The sequence below is a fragment of the Corapipo altera genome, unplaced genomic scaffold (genome assembly GCF_003945725.1).
Source record: "Corapipo altera isolate COAL_440 unplaced genomic scaffold, ASM394572v1 165, whole genome shotgun sequence".
In the NCBI taxonomy this organism is placed as follows: Eukaryota; Metazoa; Chordata; class Aves; order Passeriformes; family Pipridae; genus Corapipo; species Corapipo altera.
Window position 1 is genome coordinate 2,363,654 of NW_020884954.1, and position 17,263 is coordinate 2,380,916.

Below are 17,263 nucleotides of genomic sequence, written 5' to 3' on the forward strand. Positions count from 1 at the left end.
GATGGACCCCCCCAAGGGCACAGGAGGTTCCCCAAAGCTTCCCTTCCCTCTCCCAGGGTGCACAGAGCCCCAGCAGTGCCAGCAGATAGAGAGCCCCCTACCAGGGAGTTGCTGGGCAGGACACAGAGCTGGGACCGGCTCAACACATGACCTGTGTCCCCCAGGACGCCCCAGCAGCAACTCCAGGAATGTTGTTGGTGGGTTTGAGCCCATGGTGGGGTTTCAGGGGGGTCAGCCCTTACCTGAGGTTTTGTTGTGGAGCAGGAACTCCATCTGCAGCCGCTGCCCACTCCTCTCGGCCAGGGCCAGGGGCGTCGGGCACTGGGAGTCCCCGGTGTCACAGGTCACCGACGCCCCGCAGAAGAGCAGAGCCTGCGTCTCCTTCAGGTCGCTGGTGGTGACGGCCACGCACAGAGCCTGCAGCAGCGCCAGGAGGAGGGTGGTGAGACCACAGGCTCCCGAGGAGAAGGAAGAGACCCCCCGGCGAAAGGAGGCAGGTGAGCGCAGTGAGCTGCCGGACCCCCGGCCGCCTCCCGGCCGCCTGGGCAGGACAAAGGAAGCTCAAACTGGAAGAAAAAGTTTGGAGCAGGCAGCGAATCCCTCCCTTAAGGAGCCAGGGTGAAGTCATACGGCAGCAGCGGGGCGGGACGGCCGAGCCGGAGTAGGAAAACAAACAAGCCCACATGCGAATTCCCGCAGCCGCCCGGGTGCCCCGCGCGCCCCCAGCGCTTGTGCAAACACCGGCAAAGCCACGGCACAGCCGAAGCCACGGCGGAACGGGAGGCGAAGGCCGGAGTGCCAGGATGGCATTCCCTGGTGACTGCCCTGGCCTGGCACCCTGCCCGCAGCCGGCACACAGCTGGAGGCTGGGGGTGCCGGTCAGGTGCTCTGGGGAGGGTTTTCAAGTTGCCTCAACCAGTGTGTGCCACCAGCACCAGCCCCCTTGAGCCCCATCCAGCCCAAAACAATTTCCAAGCCAGAGAGAGGCGAACCCTGGGGCTGTCTGGGCTGTGGGAGGGGGATCTCGCTCCAGACAAAGCTCTCCAGCCTGGACATGAAGCTCCATGCTTCAGCTGGACGTGTGCCCCATCGCAGAGGTGTCACCCTGTCCTCACAGCTGGCTTGTCCCTCCTGGAGACCCCAGGATTTGGCTTGGGATACACAGTGGGGACTTGGGGTGTGCAGTGGGGGCTAGGGGGTACAGGCAGGGATACAGGCAGGGAGGGATGGTGGGCAGTCTGCTTGGGCACAGACCCCACTCCCCAAAACAGCCCCAGCACCCCAGCTCAGCACCACTTAGGACCCAGGCAGAACCCCAAGCAGGTGCCCGGCCCCGGGGGCCACTGACCCTGTCGAGCTCCTCCTGGTTGCCGAAGAGCGGGTGGTAGTGCCGGTACTTGCCCTCCCGGTACTTGGCGATGAGGAAGCGCCTCCTCTCCTGGCTGCCGCTGGTGGGGCCGATGGCTTCGCTCGGGGGCACATTTGCGGCCCAAAACTCGTTAGCCATCGCATTGCCAAACTGCTGGAAGAGCTACCAGGGACAAGGACAAGGAGACGCCGATGTGACCATGCTGGAGGGGATTTGGGGGGGTGGAGCTTGGGGAGGGGGCTTTGCTGGAAGCAGGGGGTGCTGCCCAGGAGAACAGTGGGATGCAGGAAGAACGGCGGGGGGGGGGGGGGGGGGGGGGGAAGAGCTTATAGGTGGTGTGAGGTGAATGGGGAGCCTGGGTGGGCAGCGTGCAGGAGCACCCACCCACTGCAGGCATGCAGCATCCGACAGCCCCCGCAGCCGCTGACCCCCCTTCCTGCCCCGGGAAATCACATCTGGAAAGCAGAGCTCAGCTGTGGGAGGCGGGGTGGTGCTCAGCATCCAAGGGGACAGATTTAAAGGGCGTTTGGTGGCCCCTGGCCACTCCACTGTCCGCACTGAGCAGTGCTATTAAGAGGTTTAGCCCTGTCTCAGGGAGCCCCGCATCACTCAACACGGGGGGCTCTGCCAGCACCCCCAAGCTCTTTGGGGTGGGGCGGGTGCATGCGGGGGTCGAGGGGGGGCGGCGCGGGCGGGAAGCCTGGGGATGCTGGAGGGGTTTCGGGCAGCGTTCCCAGAGAGGGGAGGGGAAAGGGAGCAGCCGCAGGCAGCAGCTGGAAGCGCTTGGGAGCTCGGGGAGCAGGCAGTGCCGGAGGCGGGGGCTGCGCGGGTGGGACGCCAGGCAGGAATGAAGGATCTGAGCAGGATGGATGGAAAGAACGGAGCCAGCCAGGCTCTGCCGGCGAGAAATGGCTGCCAGGTTAGGTCTTGAAACGAATCCCAGCTCTCCCCGCCCACCCATTCCCGGCTCTGGCCGCACCGACACATTCCTCCACGCCGGCGGCCGTAGGGCTCCGGGGACTGCTCTGCCCTTGGCCCCACGCCAATCCCACAGCCATCTCCCCACGGCCACTCCAGCGGCTCCACAGCCGTGTCCCCACGGACACACAGGCACCGTCTGTCTGTGGTGCAGGCACACAGGTGCTGCAATGCTTGGGTGGGTGCCAGGGGTCCACAGGGACACGGATGAAAGGCTGCTGGGGAGGTCCCTGCCCCAGCCTCCAGCCTGCAGCCAGCGGCTCCACCATGGGAAGGGAACAGGGTGTCGTTCCCCCAAAAGGGTTTCGGGGGGCTGGTCTGTGCCAATACCTCGATCAGCTCCTCAGTCCACACCTTCCTGTCCATCTTCAGACTCCGAACTTTAGTAATGCCAGGGCCCAATCCCCGGTGCTCCCCTGCCACCAGGACGAGCTGTTAGGGACTCATTTTGGGGTGGGGGAGGTCTAGGGGTCCCCGGGGATCCCCATTTGTGCCCCCCAGGATGCGGGTACCTGCACATCTCTTGCAAATGACAACACAGAGGTTGATGGAGGCCCATTCAGGCTTGGGGGAGCCACAGTCAGCACAGCAGCGGTTGGACTCCACTGCCCAGATCCTCTCGGCCACCTCGGAGTTGGAGAGTGCCTCAGCGATGGACTGCTGCATGGCCTCCACCCATTCCTCCTTCTCCTGCTCCGAGTCAGCAGAGAAGCTGCCAGCGGGGATGGGGTTGAGGTACAGCACAGCTGGGGGTGGGCAGCACCCCCAGCACGCCCTCCCCACCCTGGGCTCACCTGAAGAGTCTGTATGGCGTGGTGAGGTCGAAGCCCCGGCGATCCACCTCCTTAACGTTCCCCACGTTCATCTCGATGTAGGTGATGCCAATCCCCAGCCGATAGTCCTGGTGGGCGAGGGCAGGTGAGGGGTGAGAGGGCAGCAGGGACCCCTCTGAAGCAGAGAGTGGATGATGGGATCCAGTGCCTGGAAGCTGGGGTAACCATGTCCCTTCCCTGCCCAGTTCATATCCTTGGGGCACTGCAGACTCTGGGGCAGCTACTGTGGGTATGACGCTCCTGGGGGACCCCAAGGCTCAGAGCCAGCGGGGAGCAGGGGCTGCAGCTCAGAGCTCACCACGCCTTGGGATCTGTGCTGTCCTCATTTGAGGGGTGGCAGGCCCGGGTGCCCCGGTTCACTGCTGCTCTGCTCAGGCTGTGAGCAGAAAGGGAAGGGGTCCCCCATGAAACAGTACCAGGGTCCCTCTTAGTGCCACAGTCCCCCCAGCCACCCACCTCTGCATTCTTGTAGAGGAACACTTTGTCCCCAGCCACCACCACGAAGAGCTTGTGCTTAAAGCCCCGCAGCTCCAGGAAGCCGCTCTTATCGGCTGGCTCAGGGGCACCGTCGGTGGCCAAGGACATCAATGTCCTCTCCGGAGCTTTGCTCTTCCGCTCCTCTGCAATCTGCTGCAGGGTCCGGATCCACTCGTTACGCTCTGCTGTGGGGCCAGACGGGAGACACATCAGGATCAGCCCAGAGCCATGAGCCAACGGGACTCATCCCATGGGCTGGGGAGGGGGAGCAGCCAGGGAGCAGCCAGGGAGGAGCAGGGACCCCCACTGCTCACCATCACTCTCGGCCCGGAACACGAAGTTGCGGTTGTTGGTGATGACCTCGAACTTCTGGTCCCCGACGCTGGCGACGCGGGAGATGGAGGAGACGGGAATGAGCCGCTTGGAGTAGGCGTCCTGGGGCAGGGAGTGGGGAGACACACTGCTCATCTCTGGGCCTCGGGGACACGGGGTGGTTGTCCAGGAGGCTCTGAGCGTCCCACATCTCACCCCAGCCATGGCTGGTCCCTGGGATGCTGCCCCTTGGCACAGCCACACCTCCCAGCTGGGGTGCCCAGAGGAAGGTGGCCTTGCTGGAGCAGTTCCTCTACCACCTGCTCACCCCAAGCCCCCAGATCTGTCCACCCACCTTGTCACTGTCGAAATAGCGGAGGTAGTCAGCATCGAGCTTCACCCAGCGCTTCTGGTAGATGTAGGACCTGGGAGGGGACCAGAGGGACCCATTGGAGGGGATGCCCTTGAACTCAGGACGATTCTGCTTCTGTGTTCATGCCCCAGTTGCCAAAAGCCTGGGGCCACCTCACCATTGATCCTGCCTCATATCCCCAGCCCTCCATCCTGCGCTGTGTCCCCAGCTCTCAATGTCCCCAGCCCTCCATTCTGCCCTGTATCCCCCACCCTCAACCCTGTGCCGTGTCCCCAGCCCTCCATCCTGCACCATGTCCCAGCCCTCCATCCTGTGCCACATCCCCAGCCCTCATGTCACTGCTGGGGACAGCAATGGAGGCTTCATGCTTTCCTCCAGGCACCAATTAAAACATGGAGCTGAGAACAAGGGCTGTTCCTAAAAGCTCCCCAAAATCCCTATTTACTGCTCAGGACCTAACAGCCAGGCAGAGTTCAATCCAGGGGACACGTTCCAGAAGGAGACAGTGGCACCAGGGGCAGAGGGAGAAGCCGGGCGTCCCTATCAGGATGGGGATACGGAAGAGAGGGAGGACCCCTGGGGCTGGAGGAGAGCCCACCAGGGACCCCTTTGCCTGCCCCAGCCCAGCATGCAGACCAGCCAGGCAGCACAGGGAAAGGCACGACACCCCTCAGCCCATCCGTGCAGCACCAGGGCTGCAGGAGAAGCCAAGCCCCTTCCCACAGAGTTCTGGCAAGCCCTGCCACACAGCCCCTGCCAGCACTGCATCCCCGGAACCCCCCGCGGCTGGAGGGGCCTGGGGCTGGTGCACAGGCAGGGACACGGTAGTTGCTCAAGGGCTTGTTTGCTCAGGAAGGGTTTGGCCATGGCCACACGTGACCCCACGCTCAGCCTTTATGTAACCACCTCCAGCATCCGGCACTGAGGCCCTCGGCTCTGCCGTGGGCTCCCTCTCAGCTCAGCCCTGTCCCCGGGGGGCAGAGACCCCCACCCTGCTCTCACCTCCCACTGCTGTTCAGTGCTGCAGGGTTGGGGCTCCTGGTTTTCCTTTCATTGCCTTCCCAGGCTCTGAGTCCCCGCCAAGCAGCTGCCAGAGCAGCTTCCCAGGGACCTTCCAGCTGCTCTCACTTCCCCAGCAGCACGGGTGCTCTGCTGCAAACAGGGGAGCTTCCTCCTCCTCAGTGGAACTGCTGCCTTGGGGCTTCCTCACAGCCCAGATTAAGAAGTCCCCAAATATCCTTCACATCTCCTGCTTGATTTTTGCCTCCCAGATGGAGCAGGGGCTCTTTGAGTGGGTTCCCTGCTGAGATGGGGGCAAGTAGGCTCCCTGTGCACACTGTGCTTGTTCTGCTCACTGGGCTCATTGGACTACTTGGGTCTCCCTGGGCTCCCTGTGACTCCCTGGGGGCTCGCTGGGCTCCCTCCCTCTGACCCCTGGGTTTGCTTGCCCTGGAGCACACAGACACCCCCCCCTGTTTTTCTGCTGCACCCCTATGGATCTGCACCATGAGCCTCAGGGGCCAGGGCTGCACACACTGGGATTTGGGGCTGGCATCCCATGGGATGGGGGCCATCACTGCCTCCTCCTGTGGCAAACGCAGCAATCCCCAAACCCACAGGTCATCCCAGACACCTCGCCTCATCCCTGACAGCTTCTTTTGGGGTTACCGCTACTCCAGGGCTCCCCAAGAGCAAAGGCAGCTCTTTCCCCAGTGACACGGGGTCCAGGAGGGAGCTCAAGCTGCAGCCTTTCCTCCTCCTCCTTCTCAGCCAGCTCAGTATAACCACTGGTGGCACCCACTCTGAGAAAGGCTTTTTCACCAAAACTGGGTCATTCTAACCTAAATCATGGGTTAGAAGGGAGCAGAAGGAACCCCTCGTGATGTATTTTCACCAAAGCAAAATTACACCCCCACGAGCAGGAATTACAGGCAGGGAAAGGGGGGGGCAATCACCCCTCCATGGCACACAGAGACCCCCAGCACATCACTCACCCCTGTGGTGGGTTCTTGTCCAGCCACCCCGCTCTGATGGTGGGTGACAGCAGGGCGGTGGCACCAGTGTCCTCCATGCTGTCCCCGAGCGTGCCGGGGCTGCCGCCGGGGAAGGTGTCGGGCGGGCGTGGGCTGGGGTCCCTGTCACTCCAGCTGCTGCTGCCACTGGGCACGAGGAGACAAGGGAGGGGGTTAAGAGCTGGTGGGTCCCGGGAGGGGCTGAGGCTCCCCCCCGCCTGCCTCAGCCTCCCTGTGCCCTTCCCCGAGGCACAGGCAATGCAGGCACCAGCTGTGTGTGAGCGGGGACATGGGCACATCCCCCAGCTCCTGGAGCAGCCCAGGCCTGGGTCCCAGCCCTGGCAGGGAGGACGGGGCACTCCCAGGACCACAGCCCCAACCCAGCGACGTGCAGAGCTGCTCTCTGCTCACACGCACACACGTGTGCTCCCCCATGGCCCTGAACGTGCACATGTGGAGCTGTGCACACACGAGAGGCCCTGACCTGTGCACTCCCATGTACAAGTGCTCTGTGCCTGTGCTCACAGACACCCCCCACGCAAGCACCCCCTGGCAGATTGCACACGCATCCCCTGCCTAAACACACACACACACAGTGTCACCAGCCACACGCACACGCGTGCACACGCATCTCGTCCGTGCACACACACGTGTGCAGCCCCTGCACACACGTCCCCAGCAGGGCACACACACACACACACAGAGCGTCACCAGCCACATGCACACATGTCCCGTCCATGCACACAGGCGTGTGCAGCCCCTGCACACATGTCCCCAGCAGGGCACACACACACACACAGAACCCACACGCACGCAGACACATTCCCTGTGCGTGTGTCCCTGCCCCCACACACGTCCCCTGCCCGCAGCGTGGCAGCCCAGCTCGTACTCTGCAGGGGACACCTCGGGCTGGTCCTCGCCGAGCTCGTCGTCGCTGAAGAGGCTGTTGAAGCGCAGGGACCGCGGTCGCCCCGTCCCAGGCTCAGCATCCTCCTGCAGGGACACACACAGGTGACACCCGGGGTCCCCACGGTGCCCCCCTGCACCAGGAGGGATGGGCAGGGGTGACACGTGGGGTCCCCTGGGTGCCCTCGCTGCACCGTGAGGGTGCAGGGGGACTAAGGGAGAGGGGACAGGATGCCGTGTCACCAGCACTGGCTGGCAGGTGCCCACAATGGCAGGGTGCCCAGGAAGGGACACGCTGGGGCCTGCAGAGGGAGGGAAGCGCAGCCAGGGGAGGAGCTGAACACCGGGGTGGTTATTTATAGCAGCTAAAAATGTCGGCGCTTATCAAGAAATCCGACATCTCCCCCTCCTCGGCCACAGCGTTCCCAAGCAGAGGCAAGTGGGGGCCTCCAGGCGCTCATGGGGACCTGCAGCTGCTGGGATCCCTCAAATCCATCCGTTCCCGCCCCAGGGAGCGCGGGGGGCAGACAGAAGCTCCCAATCCAGGGTTTAAATTCAGGATGCAATGCCGGAGGTGTCCACTAGCATGCACCCTGGGCACGGGAGTGTGCCGGGGCGCTGCACGGCTGCGGGTGCTCTGCGGAGAGCCCGGGGGACCCAGTGCCTGATTCCTGGGGACACCGGTGGGTGCTCCCCAGGAGCCCTCGGGCTCCAGCACCGCCGAAAGGCAGGTGGGTACCTCCGAGGGACACTGAAGGTCCCAGTGGGTGCTTCTTGGTGACTCTGGGGTTCCAACCCCCATGGGTGACCTGGTGGGTGCTCCCTGGGGAGCCTGGCATTTCAGCAGCACTGAAAGACCTGGTGGGTGCTTCCCAAGGATCCTTGTGACCCTGGGGTTCCCGCAGCCCCAGGAAACCCAGTGAGTGCTCCCTGGGGACCCTTGGGAGACCCGGTGGGTGCTCAGCAAGGCACAACCCCCTCTCCAGGCTCTGCCGACGTGCTCCTCCAGCCCTAACCGGTATCTCTGGAGCATCCCAAGGCCAGCACCTCTCCTCGGGACAGTTACTAGCTCCTGCCCACCTCCCACCCCATGGTGGGACCAACCTTGGCCATCTCCCCCACGGGTCTGGCTAATTCCTCCTCCCAGGCTGAGTCCTCGTAGTCCGAGTCATCTGACAAAGGAAAGGGAAGATGCTGGGAATCAGCTGGGGTGGAGCAAGGGGTCCCATCCCCCCCTGCCACCCCAGAGCCTGTGGAGAGGATGCCAGCATGGCTGGGCTGGCTTCCCCCTTGCTTTACCCTTGGCAAACAAACCACACCATTCCTGTGACAACAAGGGTTTTATCGAGGAGTTTGGGGAAGAGCTGGGAAAGGGCAAAGTCCTGCCAGTGGCATCTCCCGGCACTGTCATGACCCTCCTGGCTTTGCCTGGGGGAGGACTTGGTGCCACCATGGCTTTGTCCAGGCTCTCATGTCTACCAGGGAGCTCCTGCTGCTGAGGGGTCCCAGGGGCTTCTCCCACATCTTGTTTTCCAGGGTAGATTCCCCTCCCTCCTCCTCTGCTCCTTATCAGCTCACGAGCTTGTGCACCCACGGAAACGAGATCCCGGAGGAGGATGGGAGCGAGGAGATGGTTCCTCCTCGCCCAGCACCCACAGCAACAGGACTCCTGGCCAAGACTGTAACCCCGCAGGGAACAAGTGGCCCCAGATAGCCTGGCCCTGGCAGACACCCACTCCCAAATCCCATTGAGAACCTGGAGCAGATTCCTCCCAAAATGGCAACCCAGGTGATGCTGTTTGGGCACTGGCAGCAAGCAAAGATGCTCCCAGGCTGCAGGGGGCTGAGAGGTGCAGGTAGATGCTTGCCTTGGCACCAGGGACCCCCTCTGCAGACTCTGCATCACCAACCCATCCAGGTATGGGGTGGGAGCAGCTTTCCTCCCTGCAACCCCACGACAAACAGATAAGCTCCTGTCCACGGCTTCTCCCAGCTTCTCAAACACAGCCCAGTTCCCAGTTAAACCAGTGCCACTTCTCGGAGGGCCGCTGGCCCTGAGCAGGCACCCAGGGCCCCGCAGAGCTCAGCCCTTCTTCTTTGCAGCAGAGCTATTCCAGCTGAATTAGAGTCCAACCAGGGTTGCACCCTTCCGTGGGGGTCAGCATTGCTCCCTGCAGCTAGCTGAGCTCCAGGGACCCCCGAGGAGGGGGCTGGGGGATGCAAAGGCATGGTGCTGGGACCCCAGAACCAGGGACATGCAAGAGGGCCCACATTTCACCCCCTTGTCAGGTTCACTTTTCCTCCATGAATGCTTTCAGGGGCTTCCAGCACCCACAGACACATTCGCTCTCCCCTAAGAGAGGCTGCACCCAAAGCCCCAGCCCAGATCTTGTACCCCCTGAAACCCTCAGCCCAGATCTTGCACCCCGACACCCCCAGCAGGCAAGGAAGGGGATGGAGGAGAGAAGGATCCCAGCAAGGACAGAGGGACAAAATGGCAGAGGAGGAAGGCACAGCACCCACAGGTTGAACGCTGATGGACGGGTACCCAGGTATCCCAAGGGAAGATCAGGGACAGGGGAAGATTGGAGGGCCCCCCGGTACTCACCGAACTCGGGCACGAAGGGGACACTGGCCTTGCAGGGCAGCTCCGGGGGCAGCAGGACTGGCGGCTTCGTGCGGGGCAGGGGGGACACTGGGGACAGGGGGACACTGGGTGTTCTGTCAGGGATGGGGACCTCCTCTTTGGCAGGGGTGCTGCAGGAGAGAGGAGGAAGTGCTGCCTTATGCCAGCCCCTGCCCCACTTCCCAAACCCCCACACCCCAGCAGCCATCAACGGGGGGTCCCAGAGTGCAAGAGGAACCCCCGAAGGGACCAAACCCCAGCAGACCCAAACCAATTCCTAAGAGACTCCACGGCAAAGCCTCCCCAGTGCTGAGGTTATACCGCTGCTTTTCTATCCTGGAACTGTTTCCCTGGCATCCAACCTCACTTCCCTGGGTCTGCTCTGCAGCTCAGGATCATTATCTGGCTCCGGGACACCCCAAGCCGCCCGCAGCCTTGAAGCCACGTCCCAGAGCAGACTGTTTTCTCTCCTCCAGTCTAAACAACGGCGGAGCCGCTTCCTTGGCTGGTCTGCAGGTGGCCACAGGGTCCCCTGAGCAGGATGGGGGGTGCTGGGAATGTTCCATGCCACCAGGGCCCTCGCAGTGGGGTGGACAGTGGAGATCTGGGGTGGCTGCTAGGGCAACAAGAACCCCTGGAAATGGAGCTTCTCCATAGTCAGTGAGCCACCAGCACCCCACTGTTACTGGAGATGGTGAACCCTGGTGCCTCCCAGCCCCACGGCTGGTGCACAGGAGCTTTCCCCAGGCTTGGGGTTGAGCCAGAAAGGAAACCTCCCTGGCTGGAGCAGGAAGCAGAGGAGGACGGGAGCGCTGGCTGTCCCTGGGTCAGCCTGACCTCATTTCTTAGCAGTATTTCCATGGGAACCAGCCACAAACCATCCATACATTAGGGAATGCTGGCAGGGAAGGAGGGGAGCGTGGGCAGGGGAGCGTGGGCAGGAGAGCCCAACAGGATTGCTCCTAGCACTGCCAGGCAGTGGCTGCCGAGGCACCGCGGGGTGCAGGGACCCAGGGACAAGGAGGTGGCAGTGCACAAGCCACAGAGGGCCCAGCAAGAGCCCAGCTGGGGTCTGCATCTGTGCAGCCCCTGCTCTGGGGCTGGGAGGCTGCAGCATGAGTCCCATGGCCACCAGGGAAGCAAGCCCCAGGCCAGGAAAACCTCCATCTCCTGGCTGGGGACACCTCAGGAGGGTTTCTGGCCAAGCCCCAGTCCTGTCACCCCAGGGACACGCAGGATGGGCACTCACAGAGCCCAGGCACAGATAACACCCCAGTTCCCCAAAACAGCCTCCCCACTGGTGTGCCCTCTCTCCATGTCATCCTCTGGTGCTGTAGCATCCCTGGGCTTCATGTCCCCCCATGGCTCTGTGGGGCAGTGTAGGTGCCCCATCACCCCCTGACCCCCCATGCAGCCGTGCCCAAAGGATGTCCATCCTGCTCCAGGCAGGGTCTGGCCAGTGCCACATCTGCCATTACAGAAGTGGCAAACAGTGCCTTATCTGCTGTCCCCTATCTGGGCCTCTCCCCCAAGGAGGGCAGCAGGGGGACTGCTCTCCCACAGGCAACACCACCTCAAAGCCAAACCTCAGCCCATGCCACCACCCCTGCCCAGCTTGTCCAGCCCTCCAAGGAGTCTTCTGTCATCACCTCCTTGGACATCATTCACTGCCCTTCTACAACCCCCCCCCCAGCTGCTCAGGGAGCTGCTCTGCACCCAGACCACTCCCTGACCATGGAGAGGGGGTGCCCTCCCACCGACAGCCTCGCCACACCCTCGGGGTGCAAACATGAGCACCCACTGCTGCTGAGACCCTCATGGGGTCTGTAGGTCTGAGCCATCAGTGGCCAGAACTGAGGGGCTCACAGCCCCACTGCTGGCACAGGGAGGGGGCCATCAAACGCAGAGCTGGTGAGAGAAAGCTCCTGGTGCTGAACACGGCTGCTGGCATCGTCCCGTGGGAGGTGGCATCGCTACGTCCCGCACCCAGCAGGGCTGGGATGTTCCCATCACCTCCTGGCACAGGGGTGCTCGGGGGTGGCCCAGCATTTGGGAGGACGGTGAGACCCCAGAGGTGAACGTGGCCTGGAGGAAACCACAACATGTTCTGCGAGCAGCTGTGAGGAAGTGCCGGGGACCACGGCAGCACAGCCGGAAGCGAGGGGAGCTGGGGGGGTGGGGGTGGCGTCACCCCAGAAATGCCCAGGTCTCGTGCTCCGAGGTACCTCCCCCGTGGGCACTCCCACCTCCACAGGGGGTTATGGTGGGGACTCACCCCCGCCCAGAGACAGGACCGCCAGGGCCAGACCCATGCAGCTGCCTCACTGCCCAAAGGAGCCAGAGCCCTGCACCAGCCTGGATGAAGCGAGCATCACCCTGAGGTGGGCAAGTACCATCCAGACAAATCAGGGCAAATATCACCCTGATGTGGGCAAGCACCGGCCCTACATGGGCAAGCATCACCCCTGACATGGGCAAGCATCCCCACTGCTGTTGGTCCCTGGGCAGCCTAGCACCATCCCTCCTGCCCCCGGTCCCCTGTGCTCACTAGCCACAGGCACCTGGGGCAGGTCCCCCCATGGGGTCAGGGGAAGGATGTGGGGGCCAGCAGCAACACCCCGGGGCTGTAGAGCTCCCTCGACCCCAGCACAGGGCACCCATCACCACAGGGCACCCCAGGGAGGGGGTCCCCTGAGCTCCCAGCACGTGCTGCCCTGCACGCAGAGCCAGGACCCAACGCCTGCCACGGGGTGACTCACACCCACACCCTCCTGAATGCACCCCTTGTCCGTGCTGGCTGTCCTGCACCACAGCACCTCCTCCAGCCACAGGCATGGCCAGGCACTGCCACTGGCCAAAGAGGCACAGAATCGTGGAATGGTTTGGTTTGGAAGGGACCTTAAAGCTCGTCTCATGCCATGGGCAGACACACCTTCCACCAGAGCAGGTTGCTCCAAGCCCTGTCCAGCCTGGCCTTGAACTCTTCCAGGGATGGGACAGTCATAGGTTCTCTGGGCAACCTGTGCCAGTGTCTCACCACCCTCAGAGGGAAGAATTTCTTAGGAGATAATAGCTCTTTATTTTTTAAATGTTCCCAAAACAAGAACCCACCTATAACCAATATATTGCTGGTCCTGCAATTAAAGCGTCTTTGAGATAAGAATTTTGGGGTTCAGCTGGTTAGTTTTGATCTCCCCAATACATACATATAATACACATATAAAGCATATATGGATGCATAGGTATTCACCTGTGTATATTCACTAGAGCATCAAGGTGTGTGTATATATATATGTATATATATATGTGTGTATATATATATGTATATATGTACGCACACACACACACACATATATATGAGATAGATAGATATCATACATATATACACAACTATACACATTTACACCCATCTGTACACATATCCATATCCCCTTCTGCCACTACCAAGCACCAGCACATACGTGTAACCTGTATGTTACATGTGCATCAGGGCACAGCAGGTGCCAGGGCCCCACGGCCGCCCCCCTGCCCCGCACTGGCACAGCCCACAGGGCTCCCCCATGGTGACCCCAGTCCCCCAGGCCACTGGAGCACCCCTCTGTCCCGGGGGTGCTGTTCAGCCACTGGCACCTGGCCAGGCCACAGCCCCATCCCTCCCGAGTCCCGTGGTCCTGCACGTAGCTCCCAAGGGTCCCAAATGCCCTGGGACAGCTGCAGGGGGGAATGCCAGCCCCAGGACTCTAAGGCACAGCCTTCGGGGCGCTGTGCCGGGGCAGGCTGCGCCCGCTCTGGGCCAGCAGGGACTGGGGTGCCAACAATGCCTGTGGGCACACAGGCCAGGGCAGGAAACACCCACTGGAGCCGACGGAGCGAGACTCGCAGCCGGGAGCAGCGGCAGCCCTGGCTCCCATCCCAGACCCCTCAGGCCCGGCCCCGCCGCCTGCCCGCGCTCAGCACCGTGCCAGCGGTGACCCCCCTACCTGGGCAGGCGGCAGGGACCCCGCAGGGCCGGTCGGCAGCACGGGCAGGGCTCGGGGAGGCCGGTGGGAAGCGGAGTTTGTCACCCCGGCACTTCCTGCGCTGCAGCAAAACTTCCTGAGCTGGCTGCAGCGGCAGCATGGCCGGCACCGAGCCCACGGCACGGCCTGAACGAGCCCACGGTGCTACCAGTGCCAAAACACTGCCGTGGCTGGCACCAAGCCCCCCCAGGGCTGGCACTAAGCCCACGGCACAGCTGGCACCAAACCATCATAGCAAGAACTAAACCCACTGCAGGGCCAGCACCGAAACCATGGCATGGCCAGCACCGACCTAGCATGGCCAGCACCAAATTGGCACAGCTGGCACCAAACTGGCAGCCACTGGCCTCGTCATGCCCTGGCAGGCTCCTCACCACAGTAGGATGGAGAGTGGCTCCAGGGGATTTTGGGGACCACCTCAGTGCAGAAATGCAGTGGTGGGGCCAGTCCCTTGGGTGCCAGGATGGATGCTGTTGATCCAGAGCCCACGGAGCCCCAGGGGTGGGTGCTGCCCACCCCATGAGGTGCCAGACCCCTGACATCAGCTGCCTGAGCCCTCTCCCCGGCTCAGCATCCCAGCCTGCTCCCTGCTGCATCAGCGCCAGGTAGGGGGCAAAGCACAGGCGTGGGGGTCACCTCCATCTCCCTCACCCCAAAAAGCCCACGGGGGCACAGGGACGGGAAGCTGGGAGGGGCAGTCCAGCCACCAGCCCCCCCATTCTCACACTGATTACACAGGGGGTCCCATCCAGCATTATCACTCAGGACTGACCCCCTCACCCCCAGGTGCAGGCTCTGCCTCCCCTTGGGGACCAGCTGGACACCCCAGCTCCAGCAACATGTCCCTTGACTGCTGGGGGGTCCAGGGGTCCTGGGGAGGTTGGGTGGGGGCTCCCGGGGGAGCCACACAGCCTTGCTAACATTCCCCCACCTCACCCCAGGTGGGTGATGGCACCCAGGGGCTCCTCTGTCCGCTCCAAACTCCGCTCCCAGACCCCACTTACACCTGCCTGCAGGTCCACAGCACTCGGGGGTACACTGGGGGGGGGTGGGACATCAAGGGGGGGCTGCAAGCGCTGCTGTACCCAAACTCCAGCCTGCTCCCATGTCATCCTGCCGCAGCAGCCAGCAGCAACCTGCCCCCTGCTCCCTCCACCTTTCCCCGTGCTGCAGTTCACTGCCTTGCACTCACCACTGTGACGAGTTGCTCAGGCCTCAGCGCTGCCTATGCTGCAGGCAGGGGCAAGGCAGGGCTCTGCATTGTTGGGGGGGGGACTGAACCCCAGCCCGAGCCAGGCTGGAGTGACCAGGGTGACTGGGGTGATCAGGGTAGCCACATCAAGCTGCAGCCAAAATAAGTATCTTAGCCCCCCCCACCCCGTGTAGGTACCCCCAGGAAATGTGGGGTCTGGGGTGGGGGTACACACAGGGGATGTGCTGGGGTTGGAGGGAGTTTGGTACCCCACAGGACGGGCTGGGGCTGGGCAGGGTTAGGGGTACCCCCAGGGGGATGTGCTGGGCTGTGAGGAAGGCACAGGTTCCCCAGGCCACCCACGTCACGATGATGTGCTCCCACCTGAGGGTTCCACCCACACCACAGCAGCCCCACACAGGGACCCCACTCCTTGGGGCACCCCCAGGCCCACCCCCCTGCCACCCCCTTACCTCCTCTGGGACACGGCCCTGGGGGGCAGCACGGGGGGGCGGTCAGGCAGCGGGGGGCCCTTCAGGGACTGGCCCTTGGCTTCCAGTTGGTGTCTCTTGGCTGGCAGTGGTGGCAGCGGGGGTCTGGCCCTGCTTTCGGCAGCGGGCTTCTCCACGAGGGCTGGTGGCGAGGGCTCCTCCGGGGCAGGGAGGTGGCTGCGGGGCGCGGGGGGGGGGTTCGGGGCTGCCCCCCGATAGCAATGGGGAGAATTTGAGGGGGGGGCGGCAGCCCACCCTGGGTGGGATGGGTGGGGGCAGCTGGGCGAAGCTCACATCCCGCTCCAGCTCCAGTAGTGGGGTCCTCCCGGGCATCCCACTGGGCACAGGCAGGGCCCGGGGCTCCGGCTGCTCCGGCTGCTCCGGCTGCTCCGGCGCCGTGGCCGTGCTCAGGCGGAAGATGTGGCGTTTCATGGGGACGGGTTTCCCAGCGGGGGCCGGGGGGGTCCCGGCGGGCAGCGGGGCCTCGGCGAAGGCTTTCTGCAGCCCCAGGAGGATGCGGCGGCGGTGGCCGGGCAGCAGCACCCCGAGGAGGGTGAGCCCCTCGTCCGTCAGCGCCCGGCAGTCCCACACCGACCACAGGTTGCTTTGCTGGAAGCTCTCCACGTACTGGTCAAGGTGGAGGGCGGCCAGCCAGGCGGCCACCGGCAGAGATCCCTCCTCCTCCATGGCAGGGGACTGGCCACAGAGACCCCGTGCCACTCAGTGCATCTCCCGTACCTGGCAAGGCTCAGGATGGCATCAGGACCTGGGGATGGAGACAATAGGGTCAGAGTCAGTCCCAAAACGCGCTCCAGCTGAAGCCAGGGGTTCCAAAACCAACATTCCCAGTGAAGTCACCTGGTTTTCCTAGGGTCTCCGACTTCCCCATGCTCCAAGGATCACCCAGTCCTAAACTATGGGTCTGCAGGGCTGTGGGAATGTTGGACAGTCCCCATTTAGGTGTCAAAATATAGAAGCCATCTACATTGAGCCTCACAGGTGATGGCACCACAGGGCCCCAGCATGCTCCTAGGGAGTGACATGTGGGCTGGGGGACAGAGCAGTGTGTGGGAAGGTCCCACACTGGCCATGAAGCCCCCCCAGCCAGACAGGGGCTTGCTTGGTCTCTGCCCTGCTGGCAGAGCCCTCATACCATGCTGTAGTTGCCAGTGGGACCGATCCCTGTTATCCCACCCAGCAGCAGGTGGGATACCCTGCCCTTCCCACCCACCAGCATCACAGCCCCAGCAGTGCCCACTCCAGGAGGGAGGCAGACTCCAGCCGTGCCAGCACACGCAGCGCTGCCGGTGACCCCGGCACTGTCTTATTTTGGGTTGGCTGGAGGCTTTTTTAGAACTGCTAAGAAGGAGCTGGAGGATTTCCTGAGCCGTAAATAGCCGGTCTGATTTGCCGTCAGAGTCACATTTTCTGTGACTCAGGCAGGTCCCAGCCCCCGGCAGCACTTGTGGTTTTGGTGCAAAGGGTGCAGCCGAGCCAAGCTCATCCTTGACCCGGCACTAACCGGACACCAACGAGCCTGTGGCACTGTGGGGTCCCCACAGCCAGTGACCCCCACACCTCCAGATACAGGCATCCTGGTGCTACTGGGATCCAGCCACAGTGCCACTTCCCTGGCACCTCCCAGCACAGTTTGGCTCTGTTTCAGGCTGCAAAA

The 17,263-nt window shown here is 63.1% G+C and overlaps 1 protein-coding gene across 1 annotated transcript in view; it reads right to left on the bottom strand.

Annotated features, from left to right (window-relative positions):
- ARAP1 (ArfGAP with RhoGAP domain, ankyrin repeat and PH domain 1) overlaps positions 1–17,263 on the bottom strand; it is a 35,018-nt gene that overhangs the window by 11,781 nt on the left and 5,974 nt on the right. Inside the window, 14 exon segments of the mRNA XM_027663622.1 lie at positions 243–417; positions 1,349–1,531; positions 2,678–2,763; positions 2,860–3,059; positions 3,142–3,248; positions 3,637–3,842; positions 3,972–4,092; positions 4,325–4,394; positions 6,337–6,501; positions 7,244–7,347; positions 8,365–8,432; positions 9,869–10,017; positions 15,571–15,785; positions 15,787–16,354. Of these exon segments, the coding sequence (XP_027519423.1) occupies positions 243–417; positions 1,349–1,531; positions 2,678–2,763; positions 2,860–3,059; positions 3,142–3,248; positions 3,637–3,842; positions 3,972–4,092; positions 4,325–4,394; positions 6,337–6,501; positions 7,244–7,347; positions 8,365–8,432; positions 9,869–10,017; positions 15,571–15,785; positions 15,787–16,275 (2,338 nt within the window). The 5' untranslated portion in view covers positions 16,276–16,354.